Below are 20,713 nucleotides of genomic sequence, written 5' to 3'. Positions count from 1 at the left end.
AAATAGCCTCACGGATCTCCTGCCATAACAAAAAATTCACCGACGATTACAATACATCCTTATGTGAAATTTGAGTGCAGCTCTATATGTGTTTTCATTTCGCAATATATTGGCGGATGCAGGCAATCTGTCTCATGCGGCATGTTGCAAACAGACCGGAGTGGGGCACGACTGCCTCACTATTCGGGAGATTGCGAGAGGCAGCGCGTGGGTGATGCGTGGGTGCGATTCACACCAGCCACCACAGACAGACCTCTGCTCATGCAGCGCTTTGTTTTCCATATATGGTATCGGTGGAAGCACTTGCCACATACCTTATCGATAGTGTCATCGGTGAACATGCGATGCGTGCTACTACCCACCGTGGTTGCTTAGTGGCTATGGTGTTGGGCTGATAAGCACGAGGTTGCAGGATCGAATCGCAGCCACGGCAGCTGCATTTTGACGGAGGCAAAATACGAAAACACCCGTGTCCTTAGGTTTAGGTGCACATTAAACCCCAGGTAGTCAAAATTTCCAGTCCCCCACTATGGCGTTCCTCGTAATCAGATCGCGGTTTTGGCATGTAAAACCCCGTAATTTGATTTTTAATCTAACGACGTGCACTACTCTGGTGCCATCTCGTAGTGATTATCACTGCAGAACACGTCTTGCATGGCAGTGCACTTTTCTTCTCGTGCTTTCACCATACCCTCCTCCTCTGCATTCCTTCTCATGCTGTCTTCGCTATCGCCGTCTTTCATCCCCTGCTGCGCTCCACGTTCACTCATTCATCCTTCACTGTGCTTGTTCGCTCGGTTACGCTGAGGGACACCGATGCTCAATGCAGGAACGGGTGCCTAAGAATTGCGTTTTGAAATTTTTCGAATCCTTCAAGCACAAGCGAATGAATGAGAAGAAAGGGGTTAACCGAGGAGCCCAATCTTTATTAATTATATTATAAGAAGCCAACAAACAATGACACCAAAGACAACATAGGGTAAATTACTTGTACTTGCTAATTGAATGAAAGAAAATGATAAATTAACAGAAATGAAAGTGGATGAAAAAACAACTTGCCGCAGGGGGGGGAATAATCCAATGTCTTTGCATTACATAGGAGAATCTGTTTCCAGCAGAACATTCTGACACGGACAGGAAGAGATGACGACACACTGGACCATCAGTTGAATGTTTATTATTGATTTCCTACACTTTTTATAGCACAAGATAGCCAATGCCTCTCTCTCTCTCTCTGTGCGTGCGTGCGTGCGTGTGTGTGTGTGTGTGTCAATTATCTGACTCCTTAGGTTGAAATATCGTCTTTGCGCAAGTAGCCCTTCCCTTTTTCTGTTGGTATTATTGATGGTGTACTGATGCAAGATTTCCCGCTTCTGTCAATTGCCATGGCTTCTAAAATCTCGCGCGTTAGCTTGTCTGTACTTTTTCCTAAAACTTTGATGTCATGAAATTGAATGGTGCAATGGTGCTGGCGAAAATGAAAAGCGAGATGCCCAGTGGAGATTTCTTGCAAAGATGCTGCATGCTCTCTTGCCCTGTCATTGACACACGTGCCCGTTTGTCCTCTATATCGTTGGCCACATGACAACGGTATATCATATATCACCACTGTTTTGCAGATGGTGTGCTTCTTCTTGTGATTTATTGTGCACTGCTTATTTCGCTCGCCATTATTGACTCGTGCGCACATTGCTCAGCACCAAACAAGGCCTATTCAGACTACCGTGATGCCTTCCTTTCCAGCTATCTTCTTTAGCTTGTGGGTTAGGCCGTGTACACAAAGCACAATGGCAACCTTCTTCCTTTTCTGTAGAATGTTTGCTTCTTGTTGAACCTTGCTGTTCTAGAGTTTCGTATTCTTTAGCAACCCTTCGGCGACCGCTGTAAGCAGGCCTTTGGGATAGCCAGCATTGTTGAGCCTGGTTACCTGGTGCATGAATCTCTCTTCCATTACGTGATGACATGACTTCTTTAGAGCGGCCTGTAGCACTGTGCTCACAATGGCTCGTTTTACATTCTTGGAATGCCAGAAACGTATGGCAGGAACCTATTGCAAAAGCGGGTTTCGTACTTCCAGCATGTGTGCTGCTTTTTGAAGGTGATGACCAAATCAAGAAACCTAATCCTTTTTCTTTCTGGCATTTCAAAAGTGAAGTTTAAATCTGGACATGCTTCATGGAAAGGGGTCAGGACACCTTCTCTACATTTGTTCAGCTCTAGCTTGTCGGCTGTATCTGTATTGCAAAACACGAGAAAATCTTCCACGTAGCGAAAAATTGCTAGAGCGTGGTTGTCTTTTAAGGCATCCTCAATTCTCTGCCCGCTGCTGCGAGGAAAAGGTCACACAAGTACGGTGCGACTCGTAAGCGGATGCACACTCCGTTTTTCGGAATGTAGTGCTGTTCTCCAACACAGATCACTGTTGCATTGAGACAGGATGATGGAAGTTCGAGGAAGGTGTCCACGGAAATGCCAGCATTATTCTGGAATGGTACAAAGCCTTTTGCCTCTATTGCTGCTCGTAGCACCACCAGCGTACCTGAATGGGGACAGAGTAATACATGTCTTGAATGTCGACAGAAAAAGCTGCTGATATCCCTGAATCGTGAGAATGAAGGTAACATATCACAGCTTCCGAGTTTTCGATCCTGTATGGGTCATGGACATTGAGTCGCGACAACTGCATTGACAGATACATTGAAACTTGTGCCTGCCACATGTTCCTTTCCGGCACGATGACTCTCAAAGGAATGTTTTCTTTGTGGGTTTTCGCGGTAAAAATGCAGAAAGAGTATTACCTTTCGAGTTCTTGACATGTGTGCAGGCCCAGGTTCACATGGCTTAGAACATGCATTACATTCTTTTTTGCTTCAATTAGCCACCGAACTTTCACAGGGATGTCTTTCTTCAAGGCCTCGCTGGCTTTTCTGCTATAGACATCACCTTCGACTACGACGAAGCCTCCCTCTTTATCAGCGAGGCACAGTTTTAGGCCTTTGTCTTTAAGTTCGCGCATGGTAGATGTGTGCACTGTAGCTGTATGCGGCCTAACCCACAAGCTAAAGAAGATAGCTGGAAAGGAAGGCATCACGGTAGTCTGAATAGGCCTTGTTTGGTGCTGAGCAATGTGCGCACGAGTCAATAATGGCGAGCGAAATAAGCAGTGCACAATAAACCACAAGAAGAAGCACACTACTTGAAAGACAGTGGTGACATATGATACACAGTTGTCATGTGGCCAACGATATGTAGGACAAACAGGCACGTGTGTCAATGACAGGGCAAGAGAGCATGCAGCATCTTTGGAGGAAATCTCCACTGGGCATCTCGCTTTTCATTATCGCCAGCACCATTGCACCATTCAATTTCACGACATCAAAGTTTTAGGAAAAAGTAGAGACAAGCTGATGCGTGAGATATTAGAAGCCATGGCAATTGACAGAAGCGGGAAATCTTGCATTAGTACACCATCAATATTACTAACAGAAAAAGGAAAGGGCTACTTGCGCAAAGACAATATTTCAACCTAAGGAGTCAGATAATCGGCATGACACACACACAGAAAGAGGCATTGGCTATCTTGTGCTATAAAAAGTGTAGGAAATCGATAATAAACATTCAACTGATAGTCCAGCGTGTGTCATCGTCTCTTCCTGTCCATGTCGGAACATTCTGCTGGAAACCAATTCTGCTATGTACAACCAACGAGCTCAGGCAAGCACTATTCTTTGCATTATGCATATGATGCTCCACCAATTGAGCTACTGCGACGCTGTTTTTCTGTCCACTTTCTTGTGTATTTATGTTTTACTACTAGAACTAACCCTGGGGGTGTTGGCCAGTACCACCACTTGCAAACCTGCCACCAAGGTTTCAGAGTGATGGCGCTGGCTAACACTCCCAGGGTTAGTTCTAGTAGTAAAAGATTAATACCCAAGAAAGTAGATGGGAAAACGGCGCTGCGGTAGCTCAATTGGTAGAGCACACGTAATGCCAAGACATGGGATCATTCCCCACCTGTGGCAAGTTGTCTTTCATCCACTTTCATTTCCGTTAATTTATCATTTTCTTTAATTCAATTAGTAAGTACAAGTAATTTCCCCTATGTTGTCATTGGTGTCATTGTTTGTTGGCTTCTTATGATAAGCACAAGCGAAGTTAGACATAGTTATTGGACCAGTCAGTGGCTTTTTCTCTCCTTTCAATTGCATTAGTGCACTGGAAGCTACACAGGGGAGACGGCAAGCAGGCACAACGGAGCAATTCCCCGCTGAAAGGTTGAGCGCGAGATGGCTCATGGTCGTGGTATTTACACTGCGCTTTTAATCTTGGAGGCCACGTGCAGCAGACATAGCAATGCGCAACTGTTGTGTTTAGGCTGGCAGTGCAAAGATGAAATGGTTTTTCTGCCTTTTTGAAATTGTGGAGATATATATTTTAAACTTATTCAACTCAAATTCATAATAATTGCATTATTGAGAATGCTCTCGTGGTCACGAAATTGGATTATAGCTGTTTTGGGTCCAGCTGCTTGCGATACGCTGTGTGACTACATTGCAGAAATGAGAGCAAGCTATTTTTTTTTTCACGCTTTTGATGCGAGATTTTAATTCCCTGCTGTGTGCAGTACAATAATAATTGGCTCACATGTTCACAGGAGCCTCGTTAACAGATCGGCAACATTTTCTTACTATGTTCAAAAAGGGCTTCGGGGCCATGGTAATTAATGCTCTCGTGAAAACTTGAGCCCAGTGTTATTCCAATGCATGCAGCAGCAAGCCTTCAGTATTACCCAGAGACTGCCTTCTTTTCCCTTGAACTCATTGAAATCATCCTCTTGTCGTGCTTATTGTGAGGCATCAGTAACCCACAATTATTGACTTTTTACAACCAAATGAAGCCAGGAAAAGCATGGAGGAATTTAATTATGCTTCATTAAAATGTAGAAATAAGGAAGAGAGAAATTCAGGTGGATGAAAGGACAAGTTGCCACAGGTGGGAGATGAATCCACATGTTCTGCATTACATGTGCGGTGCTTTACCATTGAGCTACCATGGTGGCCATCTCCCTTTGCACTTTCTTGGGTATTTGTGCATTTGTACTGGGTCTAGGCCTATTATTGTTATCCACAGCCTCTCACGGCTGTGAGTGGTGCTTTTTGCTTCTCATGATGTCTGAATAAGTCCGGAAAAAGTGTACAGGAACATGTGAAAGAAAAAGTGCCAGCGGTTTTATTAAGTCAGAGAAAAGAGCAGGCAGTCTTTTGAGTGATATTGTAGGTTCACGGCTGTGTGTATAGGAATTATCTTTGGCTCTGGTGCTCATGACAGCATTGTCTAATAACTAAGCAGATTTGTTTACCTCTTCCAAGAAGTTTAGCAGGGGAAGGGGGCCTTTAAGAAACTGCAGTGACTTGGATAACATATGAATTATTTGTGAGAAAAAAATTCCGGAATGGCTCCGGTGGTGGCTGTCCAGGAAATACTTTTAAAACAATGAACACTTGTTTTGAACGCTAACTTCCGTTCTGAAATTTGATGTTATGTAACGTCGGTTAAGCAAACTTCTAACAGCTGTCTCGTAGGACTGAATAGCGTCTCTTGTTGTCAGTGGGTCTCCTTTGCTATTAATGTGCCATGCAACAAAGGCTGCCCTTTTGCAGCTCTCTATTTTCTACAATAATTCGGTTACTTATAGCAGTAAAATACCCACTACGACCAGAGAGTCAACAGAAACACATTTCTGCTCCTGATAATAGTTGGTCTTATTATTGTCAAATTCTTTGTTTTGTAATGTTAATGTTAAAGATATATAGTATGTCTCCATTATATCTGCAATTAGTTTTATTACAGTTCTTTAAGGACACCTTTGATGATAGATGTACACATTGATGAAAGTGTTAATGGCATTTATCGGACACACATGTGCAACATCCATTGGCACGTTTTGCTTCACGCTGATCGTGTGTGCACATCGCAGGTGATTGCACGTGATGGACGGCCTATTGTAATTTGTGAAAAAGGTGATGAAGAGACAAAGAAGATGGCCTTCAAGTATCTCGAAGTACCTCACACAGTGGACTGCTTGCAAGGCGTATTGACTGTTATCCCACTTCAGCTTATGTCTTACCACATTGCTGTGCTCAAAGGTTGCAATGTGAGTGTCTTTGTCATCCATATGTCTTCTTTTGATGCTAGAGATTTAGGGGCCCCTTTGTTACTTTGCTTCTGCATCTTTAGTTCATCTTGCACCATACATACGTTAATTTGTGCCTGCTAACAGATGGACTTCAATTGAAACATGGTCAGAGGAACTTTTCTGTAAGCTTGAAGTTGCAGATTCGACACCAGTCGCAGCAGGCATGTTTTGTTGGGGGTGAAATGCAAACACTCGTGTACTTAGATTTAGGTGCGCAATAAAGAAACCCTCGTGTACTTAGGTTTAGGCGCACAATAAAGAAACCCACCCCCACCACTTCATGCCTCATAAATCGTATTGCGATTCTGGCATGTAACAACCCAAAATTTAAGTTTTTAGTTTTAACTGAGTCATGTTGCAAATTTAGTGCTGGAAAAGATGAAGACAAAGGAAGAACACACCACAAGTGCTTAAACGGAGCTTTTAACTGTGTTTAAAATTTAATTTTTACTGAGTTTTTGGCACTTATTACAGCTGGAAACAGTTGTCTTGTGCTGAGTTAATGGTTGCAGTACTGGGAATTTTGACTTGGCTAATATGACTTCTCTTATATTGTAAAAGACATGACGAGATGTATTGCTCCCTACAGCTTACATAGAAATTGTTTAAATCTTGGCCATATTTTGAGTACACCATGGCCAGGGGTACCACTTCTAGTGCGTGCCGTATACGCTGCTGTAGCATCACTGGCAGCGTACACTTGCTTTCTGCCATTTTGTGATCACATGACTCTCATCACGAGGCCACTGGTTTGATTACTAGCTGGGGCAGCTACATTGCAGAATATGCAAAAAGACTTCTGTACTTGCTATTTTTTATTTACACAAGCATTATTTAGAACCGCATGGCACAATTTTTCATGTGATTGACACACGGTGGTAGGACGTGGTAATTGTTTTAATGTCCCCCCTCCCCCCATAGAAACTGTGTTGTGGCTGTTTTTTGGCTAAAAATTAAAAAAAAAAAAGGCTTTCATCATGCTTCTGTGCATGCAGTGGTGTACTGCCTACATGCAGCCAACCATGTGGCTTAATCGGCCAACAATCTCGCACACTGTGTTGTTTCAAAATAATATATATTTAGAAGTAGAGCTTCGCATTGTAATTGCTTCATTGCGAGTAGATTTTAATATACTATTTTACAGTTTTAAAAGTATACAGTAGACTGTTAATTCAACTGTGGTGAACTCGATTTTTTGGTTGAATCAATTTAGTCAATTCCAGCGGAAGGTCTCAGCCAGTGCTCACGCATTTATATGGGCCCAACTTTCGTTATTTCAATCCTAAACTTGGCCTTAACCTGATAATTCGAACTTGACCAGTCAGCAAGGATGTGCATGAACCTTTTGGTGACCCCAATAGTGGCCCCTTTAGTGGTGGCATCAGTCTCAGCAGAGCTTAAGGGGCAGTGAATGCATTGAACACACATCAATCTCCTGTCGAAAACACCTTTTTTCAGCCTGCCCTAGGAAGATTTTCAAGCAGTAACCATAGCTCACAATGTCAGATTTCGGTGTTTACCCAGTTCTAACACGCATCTTTCTTTTTTCAAGATAATTGGGCTGAAAATTGCCTGCGTGTTTGCAAACGGATACGAAACCCAAACCGCCTTCGCAGCTTTTATATGCATAACACTGGTGCATAACACTGGTGCATAACACTGGTGCATAACACTGGTGCATAACACTGGTGCATAACACTGGTGCATAACACTGGTGCATAACACTGGTGCATAACACTGGTGTATTGTGGTAAAGCTGACTTTCAGAGCTGTGCAAGACGAAGTAGACCCATGCCTATTTTCCTTGTTAAAGAAATCAGGCGCATGTTAAATTTCTGCTTTGTTTAGCTTAAATGTCATTTCTATGTTAGTTTTCTACTTTGGACACATAGACAGTGGGCATGCTTGATTCAGGGGCGGATTAGTATCGGGCAAATACTAGTGGTGTGCTTTGGCATTTCTTCTGTGTCTTGTTTAATTCGACCCAACGGATAATTCTATCACTTTCGTCACTCCCGTCATGGTTGAATTAACAGAAGTCAATTGTATTATCAATGCAGTATGTTTGCACTCTGGTCATTGCTGTTGTTTGGCAATACCCTGCAAGCATGACACAGACACACGGCAGCGTTTTCTTCATACAGGTATCCTCATTTTGGTGGCAGGGCAAGCATTCATCACGTCACATCTTTGCTCACAAAAAATGTGCCGTGTGGGTCAGCCTTTAAAGAATTCTAGGTGGTCAAAATCAATCTATAACCACCCGCTATATTTCCTTGAAGGTGGACAGCTGGCAACTTCATTGGTGCTCGTGTGAACTGCTGTGAGTCGGGACTCAATAACACAAATGTGCCTCATAAGTACTCGTGAATGCTTTATTTTTGTTGACCGCTCTAAAGTTATCTGCAATCATGTTTCACTATATATTCAGATAAAGTGCACTTGTGTTATATTCACATCTGTGAAGCTTAAGAAATGTCACAACAAACATGTAACAAGATTGAAGCACAATGATCAGTGAAATCATGCATAACTTAGCCTTGGCTCCTTTCATTGTGACCTCCTGTGGTGCATATTCTCGATAGTGCTTCCATGCCATAAAGTTTATTTCAAACTGTGTGGTGAGCTCCAGTGTGGCGGAATGCCTGCAGGTGCCTGCATATGTATGCGCTAAAATGAGCTTGTAAGTTGGCATTTAAAATGACTATCTCAACACCAGCCTCCTTTGAGCACATGGAAGAGACTCCGCTCAAGGAAATGGCCATGTGCCGAGGGATTAGCGAGCGTTGTCCACTTGCATACCGACTGAAGTTAGCTAGCCAAGCCAGCATAATAAGCCCACGCCAAGCTGACATTATCATGCAGCTCTGGTAGAACCTGCTGTAATCATTGTCACCAGCATCTCCTTCATGATTGACATGTTTTTCTACTGGGTGTTTCAACGAATGTTTTAAGTATTATTTAATGGCTTTTTAGAGGTAGGAGTATGGTTTCTTCTTGTGCATAATGCAAGTGGTGGCAGACAACGAAGGACAGGTGAGATGTGGTAATTAATGGAGTAATTAACATCACTTTATTAACTTTGAAACCACTATTATATTTAGACGGCTCATTGCAATATGGAAATTGCTGAATGTTTGCATGGAAATAATGATAATCTAGGGGTGTCAAGAGGCTTTCCTGTTTGATACATGATGTCCTCTGACTGGAGACCCAAATATGTCTATTTTAGGATTTGTTTTGAGCAGATGGGTAAAAGTTCATTGAAATTACGATTATCAAGTTTACAAATATTGTATGTACATGCATAAGCACGATATGTAAGTAGTGCACATGCATAGCAGATAAACGCAGAGTTCTGCACCAAATTTTGAAGCTGTCTGCTTCCCATACTCAAGAATTCAGATTAAGCAAGTGCACATATATTACAGGCAGCAGACGACAGCCTTTTGTTGCCCAGCAGCTGTGCTCTGAAGATTGTTGAGAGCCTGTCGTAGTATTTCTGGCTGCTACACTGGTATCCAGTGGGTCACATGCTGTGGAGATGTATATAGCCCTTTGCTTTCCTTCAGTACAGGACCACCTGGACAGCGGGTTGATTTTTTACCACCTTGGGAATGTTACTTAAGTTAGACGCATCCAACTCTTTCCCTGCAGGTGGACTGCCCCCGGAACTTGGCAAAGTCGGTCACTGTGGAGTAACCTCTGCAAGAGCCGCTTGCTGGCTGCCACACCTTTGATGCAAGGCTTCGAGTAATTGAAATTGAATTGTGCATATAACTATACTGTTTGTACACATCTTCTGTCAACGAAGCTTGGCGTACACTTTGATATTCTGATACCAGCAAGCCTGTGGGCTTATTGTACGAATGAGGCAATGCAAATAACAGCTGTGATTCTGTATTTTAGAATGAAGCCCCGGTGAGTCTGTTCTGGACTTTCATAGTTTTGGACATTACTGTGATGTAGAAGAAAGTTTTTTTCATATTTTATCTTTCCAGTCTCTCTTCACCGCTATGTCTTAAATCTTGCTTTTATATTGCTAGGCATTCAAAATTCTTGCTTTTTACTGTTGTTATGTCTACAAGAACACAATGTAATCTGGATTTTCTTTTTTTGCTTGTTCTTGTATATATGTCAGTTTCAGTGTATTCGTGCATTGGTTTTAGCCAGTGATTTGGAGGATGCACATTACATGCAATTAGTCTTAGATAAGCTGTAAATGAATTTCTTTACGCTTGCTTTAATAAAAGCTTTTCATCTATGCCTGTGCAGTGAGTTTGTTGCTGAGAGCTGGTTCATGTTAAAGGCCAGGCATAACTCAGCTTTTTAACTCGGGGATACTTTTTAGAAGGGGTGTATTTAATTTACATAAATAAAATCCTGTGCCATCAAAAAAAAAAAAGAAAGGTTTATTGAAACCTATGCAGAATTCATTAACCCCTTCCATGCCATGGACGAGTTGGGTTCGTACACATGTTTGTGGTAAAAACGGCCAAGGTTGAGTTCAGCTCGTTGAAGGTACTTCATTTTCTAGCACTCTCATGGACGAGCTGGTTTCATCTCTGTACTTTTTCATGCTTCTGGTAGATGGCAGCACACCATCCGTGGGGCAATGCAAGCAGGTGCAAGTTTATTCTAGTGGAGGAAGCAAAACATGTTGGGAACAGGGGTCCTTAAAAATAATTTGGCCATTATTGGTCAGAATTTGAGATAATAGCGTGGCATGGAAGGGGTAATAAATGCAGACTTGGCTGACTGGAAAATGAATTATTGTTTCCCAGCTACAGTGACTGCTTATGATGGGGAGCAGAATGCAAAAATGTCTGTGCACACCAAGATTTTGAAGTGCAGGTAGTCAGAATTATTCTGGGGCCTTCTAATCAACACATTATTTCATTTCATAGCATGCATGTAATCATTGGGCATAAAAAATGTATTGCTCAATAAATTGGAAGATGACTTGTTCATTTACAAACATTTGCATCACCATGATAAAAAGTTGCTTGTATAATCACTGTAATAGTGATTGCTTGTGAAAATTTTACAATTTAGTTGCTTGCATGACTACTATTTTCCACCTTGCTACTGCTGGTGCTGCTGCTCTTGTGGCCTCGTTAGTGTGTGTGCCTAATGAGTTTGCATGAACCATTAGATGTTTGCATTAGGTCATGCAAACTCTTTCGCACACACTCGCACACACACATGCACACATATGCACACACGGACAAACAGAGAGAACATTTGAAACTGGCATTGAGGAACGACAATGCAAGAGAACCAGTGGACTCATTTAAGATAATTTTGGTTTCCAGGGACCTTCACAGAGCATACTTAAGAGGACATGCTGTGCACACATGACCCGACAAGAACTTTATTTGAGTCCTGAGGGACTGTGATCTTGGAGAGCTAAAACCGAAGGCTCCTGAAGATCAAGTCGGTGGCGCCACCCACGATAGGACCGGGACACATGCTGTGTAGAGATTAATTTTTTTTTAAAGTAAAGCTAACCGGATGAAATTATGCAGAATATAGAGAGTTTAATCTCCCCTTTTTAAATGTCCTTAGTTTTTCATCTTATCTGGTTGTTTTATGGTTTCACCTGGAAGTGCATATTGTATGCTCTCTTGTGCAAGGTTTGGGCTATATATAACAGGCATAGGAGAGTGTTGTAAGATATATTGTTCCTTGCAGACAACAGAATGCAAATCTGAAAAATTATTTTTAACTTTATTAATTACAGAAAGAAATTTAATAATCTGAACTATCGATATTGAGAACGATGAATGGTTTTCTAAAGCGCACATGACCTAAATTGCAGCAACTTACAATAAAACCTAGGTATCTGCATTCTACGCATCCTTGTACATCAGCATGCAAAATTTGGCTGAGATTCAGTCACATTAAGTACAAGACTTTTTGTGCACAAGCACTGAAAGTATAAAATTGGAAAAAGAAACGAAATTGAATGTTGCTAAACATGCTTATCACTCTTGCAGATGATCACTTTCCATGAAATTTGCCATTCTATTTTTGCAGTCTTCTGGTTGGAGCCTTAACATTCTTATACGTAGACCTAGAATTAATGTGAAAGCATAATTTTTCAACCAAAATCTAAAAAAAAAAAAAGATGTAAAAGAGCGCATGTGTTACCTTAGGTTGTTTAAGACTGAACTTCCTGATGGCCAAGACAATTGCCAAGACTGCGACAAAAATATTTTGGTACTGTGATCAAGCAGAGTGAAAAGCAGTAGGCCAGTCGAGTTGAAAAGACACCAACTCCTTCCTTCTCCAAACTTTCACCTGTGCCCTTGGCCATAACAAAGTGATAAGGAAATTGTAGAAGGGGATCTTGAAGGAGAATATCAAGAATGCACAAATGCAGACACTTTGCGTGTTTTGAGAATTCGTCTTTAAAAGTTGAGTCATTCTGTGTCGAACTTAAACTGGAAGAAATTAAATCCCACATGCTGACTTTGGAAGTTTTAAGGGCAGTGGCTGGATAAAAAGGACCTGAGGCCCCAGTAGCAACGGTAATGTAGAGGGAACGAAAAATCTGGAGTAGGGATGACAACATACTTCAAAAACATACTTAAGGAAATCAATGGTGCAAAAAAAAAAAATGATGTGGATAAAGAATACATACAGCTGGACGGGTGCCAACTTCCAAATGAATTTGCTTTTATGTATACAGCCAACAACCATGTGATTTTGGTGAAGATATGCTCACGGCAAAAACAATAACAAAGCATGAATACGAAATTGTGAACAGCGTGTGTTAGGCCAAAGACATGCGCAGAGATTACCTTTAACAGCCGAACTCTACAGAGTGAAGCTAGCTTAGCAGGGCTCCTTGAGGAACTATCAGACATTGTTTGGGATATTATTGGCCTTAGTGAGATTAGAATAACTGGTGAGGCTTATACAATGCTGAATAATGGCCATGTTCTCTGCCATAGAGGTCTCCCTGATAAGAAGCAATATGGGGTAGGATTCCTAATCCATAAGGACAAAGTGGGCAACATTGACAAATTCTACAGCATTAATGAGAGGGTAGCAGTAGTCGTAATCAAACTTAACAACAGGTATAGATTAAAGGTAGTATAAGCTTACGCTCCAACATCTAGTCACGACGATGAGGAAGTAGATCAGTTATATGAAGGTGTTGAATTAGCGATGAGAGAAGTGCCTACTCAATATACACTAGTAACTGGTGACTTCAATGCAAAAGTGGGGAAAAAGCTGGCGAGTGAACAGGCAATTGGCAACGACGGTGTCGATTCTAGAAATGCTAGAGGAGAGATGCTGGTAGAATTCGCAGAAAGGAATAAGCTGAATATAATGAACACCTTTTTCAGGAAGCGTAGTTACAGAAAGTGGACCTGGAAAAGCCCTAATGGTGAAACAAGAAATGAAATTGATTTCATACTTTCTGCCGATTCCAGCATAGTGCAGGATGTAGAAGTGATAGGTAGGGTAAAGTGCAGTGATCATAGGTTAGTGAGGGCTAGGATTCACCTCAATTTAAACAGAGAAAGAGTAAAATTGGTCAAGAAGAAACAGGTCAACTTAGAGGCAGTAAGGGTAAAAGCAGACAAATTTAGGCTCGTACTTGCAAACAAATATGCAGCCTTAGAACAGAGATGATGATGATGACATAGAGGTAATGAATGAAACTAATTAGGCTGGCTTCAGAGGCAGCAATTGAAGTGGGAGGCGAGGCACCAAGGCAACCAGTAGGCAAGCTCTCCCAAGTAACAAAGAACCTAATAAAGAAAAGACAAGAGATAAGATAGAATTCACTGAACTGTTAAAACTGATAAACAAGGCGAAAATAAGTGATATTCGAACTTATAACGTGAGAAAGACTGAAGAAGCCGTAAAAAATGGACGCAGCCTGAAATCGGTGAGAAGGAAACTTGGCATATGACAAACCAAGATGTATGCATCTCAGCTGGGTAATATCATCAGCAATCTCAAAGGTATAGTAAAAGTAGCGGAAGAATTCTACACTGACCTGTGCAGTACCCAGAGGACTCAGGAGAACTCCATTCGAAACAATAATGAACAGGATACAGAAACTCCTCCTATAGCTAGAGATGAGGTCAGAAGGGTCTTGCAAGACATGAAACTGGGAAAAGCGGCAGGAAAAGACGGCATAACAGTCGATTTAACCAAAGATGGAGGAGACGTAATGCTTGAAAAACTGGCAGCTCTCTATACGAAGTGTCTAGGGTCCCAGAAAACTGGAAGAATGCAAACATTATACTAATCCACAAAAAAGGGAGATGTTAAAGAATTGAAACATTAAAGGCCCATTAGCTTACTCCCAGTATTATATAAAATATTTACCAAAATAATCTCCAATAGAATAAGGGCAACACTGGACTTTAAGAATCAAGTGGAAGAGTTATAGAGCCTCTAGGTAAAGCCAGCTAGGGGCTCCGGTACAGGGTGGGAAGTGGGGGCAAGCGCCCCTACGAGTTATATTACAGGGTGCACTGCCCCCAAGCCCTGAGGGCTGACCCTACTCTGATGTAGTAAATTAAGGGTTGGTTTCACAATAACAAAAAAAAAAGTTTTTGTAGGTGAAATCAGACTTGCACATGTTACAGAAAAAATTTAACTGATTACTATTTCAATTACTTCATTCAAAATGTGTAATTGAGCAATTACTTTCATGTTACTTTCTTATCAACATTTATTGACATTGGAAAAATGCAGTAACTAGAACAAGCTGGCCTGGCTCTTTCAGTGTGTCCTCAGCAGCCCTTCAACAATTGCTTTTCAAAAATATTGTCAGTGATATTCCCTTGTTTCCTTGTGAATTAAGACATCAGCAACACCAAGGACCCACTTAATGAGCAAGCTAGGGGGGAAGAGCAGTGTTGTAACGTGTGATAGCTCTTTACACAATTGGACTGGTTATTCAATGCTGTGATGCTTGTGTCAGGGTCCTCTATGAAATGCAGAACTTCATTATTGCTGGGGTTCAGAGAAGGTGCTCCCTATAGGGCCAATGAAAAGCTGAAAAAACGTCCGAAGGTGATTTCCTGGCATCAGCGTCCGTAGTGGGCATCGCCATCTAGCAATAGCAGCGCTGGTTCTAATTATTGGCCAACATCTGATGGAGCGTTAAGATATGGAAATGAATGCAATTCGAGGGGCTGCTGTGTGGCACGATAGGGTTTTTTTTTACTGTAGTTCTTGCCAAATTCAAGGGCTCAAAGTTGCGTCACCTATTGCAGCTAATATCCAAATAGCAAATGGTTACATGTAATTGGTTATGGAAAAAAGTAATTTAATTACAATGAGCATCACCGAGTAAAAAGTATGTGATAATTACAGGAAAGCACTCAAAAATGTAATTGATTACGAATAATTAATTGCACGTAATTCATTATGTACAAGTCTGAGCGAAATGAACCCCAGTTCCTGCCCAAACACTACACTGCCTGAGCACCTAGGTAATGTGCACTATTAGCCAGAGACACTGCAGACATAGACACAGACATAGTGCTTGCCTTTTCAGTAATAGAGGGTGCAGCTTGCAAGCTGCACATCTGAAAAGAAGAGCACAGCCAAATCAAGAATACTAGCATGAACATAAAGCTTTTTGTATTCCAGTATTTTTGTTATTCAGCCAGCGCAACAATCTCATTGCACATTATCTTTTCCAAACATTAGCCTCAATTTGGACCAGCCAAACTGGGGTGCCATCATTGATTATCCTCAATTCCTCCAATGATGTGTTTGAGGAATCAGCTCCTGCAGGTATAAAAGATAACTGGATTTTAAAATGGGAAGAAAGTAGCAGCACTTAGCTTTAAGGTAAAAAAAGACAGCCTATGTTCAGGCTGAGAGTCTAGATCAAACATGGTGTGAGTAAAGTTTGATTCAAAGTATTGAGGTCACCTAACAAGGACAAAAATGTGTCATCAGCATAGACATACAATTTAACATCCTAATGAACAGGAACATAAGATAAACAGCAGAGAAAGAATACATCCCTCTGGCACTCCTATAGTCTGCTTATATAGATACACACAAAAGGAAATTTAATACTACCTTGAAAGCAAAGGAATTCTCTATCATAATTAAAGAAATTCTTTAATTCTTGCACTCTGGGACACCATGTAGTCCAGAACAGCACAGCTAACTAATCTAGAAACCAGAAGGTCATAGTCATCACTGTCTAGTCTTTTGAAATGTCCAAGTTATCAAGGCTGAAATATCCTTTGACAAGCCTGCTGTGAGACTGGCTTTCGAAATCAACATGCATTGACGGTATGGTATATTCTTTTTATTTTAATTTGCAGAATACTGCAGGCCAACATGTGGCCCAGGCAGGAGTGGATTTGTTTACGCAGTGTTGATATGAAATACAAACATTCGAAGCAGAAGCAAAAATTTTTTTTGATCACAATAAAAAGATTGATGTACAGTGCAAGGGATTGTGTAAGGTGCAATAAAATCAATGAGAATTTTTTGCAGAAAGAAGAGTGAAGAAAGATTTGCGATACAAGTAATGCACTCTTATCAAGCATAACGCAGCAAGGATAGACCCAATATATTTTTTTTTTACGTGCAGGCTAGCAGCCATTAAAGCACACATACGCAAGCAAGTTTATTACAAATGCAGTTTTTCCATGGCATATGGTACATTGTTGGACAGAAATACATTGGCTGGCAGGGTGTTCCATTCATTGATTGTTCTTGCAAAAAGGAAAAACTTAAAGCAATTTGTGCAAACGAAAATAGGGGATATCTTGTTGGGGTGATGATTTCTAGTAGATCTGGCTGATAAGGGCTGGGGATAGGATGAATGATCAACTTGTAATTCACGTTTCCAGAGGCGGAAAAGCAATTTTAGGCGTGCTACTTTTCGTTGGGACTCCAGGGTGGCAATATAATTTTCATTCATGAAATGAGATGGGGAGTCATAACATCCATAACAATTAAATATGAAGTGGACAGCAAGTCTGTTTTTCTGTTCCAGTTTGTTAATGTTTTTTTTTTTTTTTTTTTTTTCATGAAAGGTCCCAGATGATGCAAGTATATTCTAATCGCAACCTTACCAGTGTGTTGAACGCTGGTATCCCCCTCTGGTTATCAACCATTACCTGGTTGTGAGCAAAGGATTTTCGGGATGAAATAAACTCGCAGAACCAAGCATGAATCACTCTTTCAATTGTAAAATAAAGTTGAATGTAAGCAAAGTCAGTGTAATATAGATGTTATCAAAGACATACTTTGGGGCCTTGAATTTTCAAGTAAAAACACAATTTTTGCAAGTTCCCAAGATTGTTCAGATCTAAGGCATATTGTAGCAGTTAAGAATATTCAAAAGGTCTCGGAACACGCACATCTAAGAAATTTAACAAGAGTGTAATCATGGCAATGGAAATAATGGCAAACTAATTATTATTTTGCTAATTAGCAACCTCGATATTAATAATGTTATAATACATATCTTACGTTTGCTGCCACAAATAATGTCACTTGCTCTTTAACCATGTGGGTTTAATGATATTTACTTCAAGCCTTTGTTGAAAAACCATGCAAAAGACATGCATAATAAGTTAGCCTAATACATGTCACCTCACGAAAACTAATACAAGACCTATTAGACTAGTATACAAATTTCCACAAGATCACTACAACACTAATTAGACTACAACAGTGTTTTATGATAACTGAAATCGTCGATAAATCGTCAATGGAGGAAGTGTGATGCTGACTTTAATGAATAGCTGGAGTTTTTGTTTACTTGGCTGACAACCTGACATATGCTTAGGTGTCTGGTGAGAAATATGGTTTACAGTGATAAAAAAAAGAAGACACACGGCTCGACAGCATGTACACCCACGAATACAACAAAATTGACAGTCACTTTAGCATATGCCAAAGAAGGTGAAGGCGAAAGCCTGTGTGCTCAAAAGGCACTAATTAAATTACTTGACATTCTCATATGAGTGCATTGTTACTTATTGTTTTCTCCCACCAAATGTCCTGGGTTCGAGTGCTTTAATTGTCCCTACCTTAATTAACTGCGATTTAGTTACTTTCGTCCTAATTAACACCAACGGTAGTTGGTTCAACTCCCACTAAGGGTTAGAGTGGCTTAATTAACTATATATTAATTAAGTGTCTTAATTAACTTCACCTTAACACCAACCGTTGTGCGTTTTACTTCCACTTAAGCTCGAGGATTAGACTCCCACTGAAGGTTGTGGGTTCGAGTGCCTCAGTTAATTCTATCTTAATTAACTTCGCCTTTATTTTTGGCATGATGAGGGCATCGGAGATAGCTGTGGAAGAAGACTAGGACGAATGCGAGAGCAGTGGTAAGAGTGCGAGGGGTAGTATGGGAAGGCTGGCATGATGAGCGGCATCGGAGCCAGCTGTGGAAGAAGACGACAATGAATGCACGAGCAGTGGCACAATTAAGTGCTTGATCTGCACGAGGCGAGCTCACGTATGACTTTCTGTACTGCACGCCGCATTTTCCAGTCCAACGGGGGTATGAGCCACTTAAGGCTTTCGCCTTAAAGGGGCCCTGAACCATTTTTTATCGATGTGGAGAAAGGCATTTCAAGTACTTCAATGCGTTCAGCAGAAGTGGAGTTATTGTCAATCATACACGGCCTCCGCAGTGCTCCCGTTCCTTCTTGCTCTGCGAAGGCTGCGGCAGAGTGGGGCGTGCCCAAAACGCTCCACCTTCTGAATGTCACCGTGGCACAGCGTTCAAATTTCATTTTGGATGTTAACATAGACGCCACGACTTCCGATTTTGGTGCCTACGACGTGCCAAACATAAGCCAAATGCGGTTGTCCTCAGCGAGCTGCAGACTGCAGTGCGCTTAGCCAGTGAAACGTCCATGGGCTTGTGGCGGCATCCCACGATGGCCACGGTATATCTACACTGCATAAGCCGACCGCAACTATTAATGGCAGCCGCGTATGAGAATCTGCTTTATGAGGAAATAAAGCGTTCAGAGGAGAGTGAGGAGCAGGCTTGTGTTTGAAAGGAGAGCGTTTGAGAGGGAGGTGACTTCACAATCCGCTTGCAATCTTCACGCACTGCGTATGACAGCAAAACTTGGCTGAGATGTTCACAGCAGCATATGCTACCCGCAGACTTTGTTATTTCACCAAGCCCGAGGAGTGGTTCACGGCCCCTTTAAACAATAATGCATATAGTGCTCCGGTGCTCCTGCCTAAATACATGTAAAAGGAGAATTCGTTTTTCTCGGCAACCAGTGCACAAAATTTGACGAGGTTTGTTCCATTTAAAAGAAAAACTTAAAATCTAGTGACTGTTGGTATCGAATTTTTGAGTTAGGTCGTCAATATTTTATTAAAAATTGCCAAAAAACAAAACTATCAAGTTTACAACTCTAACTCAGTAACGAAAAATGATAATACAATTCTGCGAATTTCATCTAATAGTACATCTAAAGCGGACAAAATTGATATGTTACACATGAATATAAAAAAATTTGTAATATGGAAATACAGCTTTTGCAGAACCCTTGTAACCAACGTAACAAATTCACGTAAGATGTAAAATAACATATCGAATTTGTCGGCTTCGAATGATCTAATGGGTGCCGTTTACAGAACCGCGATATCTGTTTTTGATGCCGGGCTATGAATTTGTAAACTTTGTGCTTCTATTTTTTCCAAACTTCCGAATTTTTGAAAAACTTTCGAACAAAATTCAAGCCATAAATCGAAATTTCGTTTCCAGCAGTCACTAGAATTTAACTTTCTCTCTCAAATGCAACAAATTTCATTAAAATCGGTCCACGGGTTATCTCAGAAAAACGTTTTTGCGTTTTGCATGTATTTGAATAGGCCGCGTTGGAGTTTGGCCCGAGCTAAAGCTTTGAACTCGTGACCCAACATCGAAGGGTCACGAGTTCAAATCACCTGTTATGTTCCTTTCCCCCCCCCCCCCTTTTTTTCTTTCTTTTTTTTCTTTCTTTTTAATGTCTTTTCCTTTATTTTATCACTGTACGGGAACCCTCCTAAAATAAAAAAAAAGAAAGATATATATCTTCAATTATGTATGGCCTCACATGTGCAGGTCATAAATACCAGGTTCTCTAGCCGAGTGCCATCCGTGCGGTACAACCGAGCTCAGATTGGTCCACCTTGACTCATCAAATAGGGCACCACTGTATGTTAAATGAGGCGTACAACTCCTGCGGGACCCGCCGTGGTTACTCAGTGGCTATGGTGTTAGACTGCTGAGCGCGAGGTCGCGGGATCGGATCTCGGCCACGGCGGCCGCATTTCGATGGGGGCGAAATGCGAAAACACCCGTGTACTTAGATTTAGGTGCACGTTAAAGAACCCCAGGTGGTCGAAATTTCCGGAGTCCTCCACTACGGCGTGCCTCATAATCAGAAAGTGGTTTTGTCACGTAAAATTCCACAATTTAATTTTTAAATTTAACTCCTGCGGGGACGGTAGAGTATCCGCCTCCCGTGCAAGAGGACCGTGATT

General features: G+C 41.3%; 1 protein-coding gene across 9 annotated transcripts in view; it reads left to right on the top strand.

The window, feature by feature from the left end:
* LOC126547673 (glutamine--fructose-6-phosphate aminotransferase [isomerizing] 2-like) overlaps positions 1-10,463 on the top strand; it is a 92,462-nt gene extending 81,999 nt beyond the window's left edge. For all 9 annotated transcript variants that reach the window (XM_050195624.3, XM_050195622.3, XM_055063126.2 and 6 more), the window contains 2 exons: positions 5,981-6,157; positions 9,857-10,463. In XM_050195624.3, coding sequence (XP_050051581.1) covers positions 5,981-6,157; positions 9,857-9,901 — 222 coding nt within the window. In that variant the 3' untranslated portion in view covers positions 9,902-10,463. The remainder of the gene's footprint in view (positions 1-5,980; positions 6,158-9,856) is intronic.
* Positions 10,464-20,713: the final 10,250 nt, after the last annotated feature.

Source organism: Dermacentor andersoni, chromosome 1, assembly GCF_023375885.2.
Source record: "Dermacentor andersoni chromosome 1, qqDerAnde1_hic_scaffold, whole genome shotgun sequence".
Lineage (NCBI taxonomy): Eukaryota > Metazoa > Arthropoda > Arachnida > Ixodida > Ixodidae > Dermacentor > Dermacentor andersoni.
The sequence above is the reverse complement of the archived record's forward strand: the minus strand, read 5'-3'. Positions and strand labels throughout refer to the sequence as shown.